The sequence below is a fragment of the Cariama cristata genome, unplaced genomic scaffold (assembly GCF_000690535.1).
Source record: "Cariama cristata isolate BGI_N322 unplaced genomic scaffold, ASM69053v1 scaffold27057, whole genome shotgun sequence".
NCBI lineage: Eukaryota > Metazoa > Chordata > Aves > Cariamiformes > Cariamidae > Cariama > Cariama cristata.
Window position 1 is genome coordinate 1 of NW_009626486.1, and position 5,535 is coordinate 5,535.

The 5,535-nt window shown below is 54.6% G+C and overlaps 1 protein-coding gene across 1 annotated transcript in view; it reads right to left on the reverse strand.

The window, feature by feature from the left end:
* Positions 1 to 196: 196 nt before the first annotated feature.
* Positions 197 to 5,535, reverse strand: part of VDR (vitamin D (1,25- dihydroxyvitamin D3) receptor) — a 19,137-nt gene continuing 13,798 nt past the window's right edge. The window contains 6 exon segments of the mRNA XM_009704058.1: positions 197 to 769; positions 912 to 1,028; positions 2,046 to 2,170; positions 2,648 to 2,849; positions 3,282 to 3,405; positions 3,616 to 3,800. Of these exon segments, the coding sequence (XP_009702360.1) occupies positions 510 to 769; positions 912 to 1,028; positions 2,046 to 2,170; positions 2,648 to 2,849; positions 3,282 to 3,405; positions 3,616 to 3,800 (1,013 nt within the window). The 3' untranslated portion in view covers positions 197 to 509.

The window sequence follows — 5,535 nt, forward strand, 5'->3', positions numbered from 1 at the left end:
CAGTTCCTGGCAGGGATTTGGGGTGTGCAATTCAATCAGCGTCTCCCTTTTTGAAACAGGGGGGGACGAGCGCTGCAGATTTTAGGAGGGGAGCAGAAGACGGTGCCGATGGCTCAGCAACGCCGTGAGTCTGCCTCCTCACACAAAAAACACCCCAGCACTTTTCCTTCCGAGCAGCCCAATTTTTCAACTCAAAAAAGAAGGGATTCGAGGCAGCCCAGCCTCAAAATATCCATAAAGGGACAAGTCAGCTCTCGCAGATGCCAGGGAAGCGGAAAAGCTGCTCACAGAGTAGGGGGAAACCGCACGGATCTGGGTCTGTCACTGCTCCGCAGCGAGCAAACCTCGGCCGCCGTGGCTGAGAAGACAAAGCAGGACCTCCAGTAGTGTGAAACCGAACCGTCTATGTACAAAACTCCTGCCCAGGGTCGCAGCTCTCCACTCGCTGCCTCGGGGAAGCCAGGCTGACTTATCCCTTTAATAGTGGGTGCTCAACCCCACGGCCGGAGTCAGGATATCTCATTGCCGAAGACCTCGAGCACCAGCGGCGTGAGCTGCATGCTGTGCTCGGGCTGGAAGGAGAGGCAGCGGTACTGCTTGGAGTGCTGCTCGTTCAGGCTCCGAAGGTCGGCCAGCTTCTGGATCATCTTGGCGTAGAGCAAGCGGCTGCCGGGAGGAGGGTGCCTGCAGCGGATGTAGGTCTGGAGGATCTCCGAGAGGCGATCCTGGAGGGATTCCACCAGCGAGGTGTCCTGTACGCCTGGGCGATCTAGGAAACACCACGGATGCAGGGTGATTTCCTTCCCTTTTCCCAGCTGGCTTCGATGGAGAGGCAGGGAAGGGTGACATTATTCGGGACACGGCCAAAACCTGGCAGGTCAGCGACCTCGGGGGAATGAGTGGGCTCCTACCTGGGGACAGGATGCAGATGGCCATGAGGAGCACGTGCTCTTCTTCGTGAAGGTTCAGCTTCTTCAAGCCAATCTGGAATTTCACGAGCGGCTCGAGCAGGTCCATGCTGTGGCCAGCTGGGAAGAGAAAGGACCTTTAGGACAGCCTGCTCTGGAACAAGATCTTCCACAGCTGAGGGACGAGCGTGGAGCTCGGCGGCTCCTCTTTCAGCACAGCAGAGAGCCAGGAGAGTGGAAGAGGAGTTTTGATACAGCTTAAAGCACGTTGGTTTTTAATTGTACTCTTCTCCCCAGTCATTTCTCTAAAGCAGGAGATTATGGAGCAGATTTTGCGTTCGAAATCCGTAAAGACAACTAACCTCCAGACATTTTGTCTCCTTATCATCACTTCCACGCTGCACCCTGCCTTGCACAAGCATCACAAACCCTACCTCGGGTACCCAGGGCCCTCCCTGCAAGCAGATCTCTTCCTTGCGTTCAGTGGGTGCCAGCTGCCCCGTCCCCGGTCCCAACACGCTGCTCGCTCCGCCTGGTTCCCCTGGGATCTCTCTCTGCCCTTGCAACGAGGATCTCGGCATCCCCGGGTTACTCTAAGGCTCTTCCAAGTGCAGGGAGAGATTTAAGGTCCATATAATATCACTGGCAAACCCTGTTCTCTGTGCTGGTCCCCAAATCCTCGAGTAGGGGAGGTTTAGGGCAGGATTCACCAGCTTTCCTAGCAGAAGGGCTTCCTGGCTGCAGAGCAGCGGCAGTGGGAAGGCACAGCGGCTTTCCAGCCTTCACAGCAGCTCGGGGCAAACTGAATTCAACCCCTGCTGCGAGGCAGAGGAGTTGGGGACAGCTCTGAGCTACCGTCACGCTTTGGCTTTGCTTTTCTTCAGGAGTTAACGGCTTTTTGCAGCCACCCGGTCCGGCTGCAGGACACACACATGTCCCGCGGCCCAGGGCTCGGGAGATGAGAGAGCAGGGTTGATGCCGGGACGAGGGTCTCAGCCCAGCCACGACACCACCAAGCTGCTGTGTACGCATCCCTGCTTGCAGACTACTCAGTACGGGATTTTTTGCATTTGAATTTAAGGTTGGGATGACGTTTCTTAGCCCACAGCACGCAGGAGAGCGCCTGGCAGCCTTTACCTTGGGTGACGTCGCTGACCCTGTACTTGAAGTCATTGCTACCGCAGGTCCACGTCATGTCCTCGAGGGTGAAGGACTGGTTCGAGCGCAGCATGATCACCTCAATGGCGCTGGATTTCAGCAATCTGCTGCCAGGTCCCTGGGCAGGGGAAAGAAGGTGATGTGAGACCTGTCCAGCCAGCAACGAGACAGAAACCTGCCACCCATGTGTCAGGTAACCCAGCCCCTTTGCTGGGGGCACCCCAGCTTCTCCCTTCCCCCGGGTTTCCAGGAGGTATTTCTGCAGCTACATTTATTGGGTGGCATCACCCAGTGTGCCAGGCACCAGCCTGAAGTTAAACAGGACCTGAGGTCCTTCACAAACCAGGATGGGGACCACTGAGCATCTTAGGAGCTCAGGCATTTTGCTGACGGAGTCTGGGTGAATCAGGGTAAAGAGAGGAGAGGAGTAACCCCAGGAAGGAGGAGAGACAGAAAACGTGAAAGTAGGAACAGACCTGGGAGGGGAAGAGAGCCTGAGGGATAGCTGTGAAGATGAAACAGAGAAAAACAATCTGGCTGTGAAGGGTAGGACGGGATTCCTGAGAGTGGAAAACAATCACGGACATCGGATCTGAGAGCAAAGGTCTCACCTGAATCCTGGGATCATTTTAGCAAAGCCGATCACCTTCTGTATGCTGTAGCTGACCAGGTCAGCCAAGTGCGGGAGCATGGAGAAGTGGGACAAGTCGATGTTCACGGAGGAGCTCTCGTCATTGTCCTCGGAGAGGACCATGTTCGAAAACATCTGGGGCTCCACAGACTCTGGAGAGAGGGAGACGGTCAGAGGGTAACTCGGGTGTAGGCAAGATATTATGGGTGAGGGGAATGATGCCAAAAAAACCCGTCCTGCCGGGCTGCCAAGAGCGTCAAGATTTTTGCACCGAGGCATTTAATTCCTCTCCTGTGCTGTGATCAGGTCTAACCGCAGCCAGAGGAGCGACGATGCAGCCCAGCATTCACGTTCACGCTCCTCTTGGCCGTCCTGGAGGGCTCAGACACACAGAGGTCTGCAGGGCCACGATCCAGCCAAGCACTTCATGGTTTTTGCTCACGAAAAGCCTTTGCAACCCCCCCAGGAGGGTCTTACAGTTCAATAAGCTCCCCAGAAAAGGTCAAACAAGGATCTGAGGGCCAGACTGAAGAAAAGCTGCTGCACTTCTACCTCTGTTGCCTACGGAGAGGCGAGCGTGGTACCTGGAAATGTGCTGAAGGCATCGGAGCCAAAGAGGTCGGTGGAGTCCTCCGAGGACAAATCCTGGGTGAGGATGGAGGAAGACCTTGCTGCCCCCTTGTTGCTAGAGGTGCTTCTCACGGGGGGCTGGAAGAGAGAAGAGGACACGAGGAACGGGGCTGAGAGAGCAATTTGGTGGCAGTTGTTTGCCTGCTGCCAACAGCATCAAGGGTTTTGCACTGGGAATTTTAACTCCTCTCTAATGAGGAGTTGTGGGATGAAACAGGTTTGGTGCATCTGAGCAGGAACCGCTTGGTCCCATGCATGGGAATCGGGGCTGGCGTGCCCCAGACGTACCCGAAACTTGGTGAAGTCGGCGTACGTGGGGTCATAGGTTTTGCGATGAGCCTCGAGGAGGATGTCGATGACTTTCTGCTGCTCCTCTGAGAGTTTGGGCTTCAGGCTCTCCTTGAGTGCCTCCTCCTCCTTGCGCTTCAGTATCATCTCACGCTTCCTCTGAACCTCTTCGTCCGTCAGGATGACTGCAGGGACAGGGAAAATGTCAGAAATAGGCGCAAGGAGCAACCCCGGGCTACCGCAGCCAGCATCCCCATCACCTCATTAATCAGTTATTCAACTTGCATCAACCCCATCCTGCTCCTCTCCTGCCGGATCACGGCTTCCCGTTACAAGACCGGCACGGTTTATAGCCCACTTGGGTGCTTTTAGGCAAAGACCAGGTGCGCTAAGGTCACGTCAGCGCTGCAGCCTTGCTGTTTGCTCTGTCCTTTCAGGTGAAAGAAATCTTGATCCTGCAAGACCCAGGCTATTGGGTTCATCTCGCTCCAGCGCTGCTGTCAGCGCTGCGACAACAGAGGGAGCCCGATACGGCACCGCTCAGTCTCTGCATCCAGCTCCAACGCTGCAACAGCGATGGTCTGGGTATCCAGCAGCACTTCTGCAGCATCGCAAGTGTTTTTAAGCTAAGGGGACATATAAATATAGCCCCACTCCCAGGGTTGGGTGTTTATGGCTTGTATTACAGGTGACAACCTTCGGCAGCGGCCAAGGGTTGGACTCAAAGGCGATACGCAAGGCTTCTCCCATTTATTTAGGGAAGGGGAGCGTCCACAGGCAATTTGGGCTCAAATCTTACCTTTATAAAAAGAGCTTAAAGACCTGATAAGCCTCACAGGGTTGAAAGAGAAGAAAAGCAACAGGGAGCTGCAACGATCTCTTGGGGTAGCAACCCCTCATCCTCCTAAGAGTCACACATTCACGAAAGCACTCGTTAATACGCATCTACCAGCGGGTCCTAAAAATAGCGATGCCCATTCCTCAAGCCGTTGTGAGCCCTTTAACCAGTCATTAAAGAAAACTTCAAGCACGTTATCTGATGAGAAGGCAGCTTTCCGCCTGCCTCGGGCCGCAGAGGGATTTGATGCTGGGCGAGTCGAGGTGGAATTTGGGACGAGAGGTTGGCGAAGGGCAGAGGGAGCCACGGTCACAGGACTCGAGGCAAGGAACTGTTTGCAGTCCCTGCTCCCTTCTGTCACCTTTAGCCGACGGCATTTTTCCAATACATTTTCAAATTTGCACAATCTCAGAGGGGACTTGAAGATTTCGGAGGCACGGGAACGACCGGCTCGGGCTGAAAGGTCGCTCCCACGATCGGCACGTTACGGGCAGCTCTATCAGGGACAGCACGACTGCTTGGGGAGAAAAATTCGGATTTTGCCATCTCCCATCCTGGTTCTTCTTACAAAAGCATCAGATCCATCGAGGTGCTGCATGCAAGAAGGGAAACTGTTCAGCGATGAGGCAGCATCTGTGGGGAAAGAGCCACGCGGGGCTGGGAACGAGGACGGGGCAAAGAGCTGAGTGCTTGGGCTGCGGCCGTGGTGTTCAAAGTGGTCTGTCCCGAGCATCGGGGCTTCGGAAGGGATTATTGCAGGTGTCTACACCAAGCAAATTTCAGATCCTGCAAGGACTAGATGAGCCTTAAAGGTCTCTTCCAACCCAAACTATTCTATGATTTTATGAAAATTAGGAAGCACGTGCAGAGCGGATCGGAAAGAAATGGATATTTCTGTGCTGGGGCAAGACTGCAAGGGAAATCAGCTTGGGATTTCCCACCCACCTTTAGGAAATCCAACCCTCAAACCGATTTGAGACAGTGAGGCAGCAGCATTTCTCAGGCTGGTAGGAGCTGAAAACCAAAAGGATTTCCCAAAGCATCACTTTGGAGAGGGAACAAACGCTGGCAAGGTTTGTTCC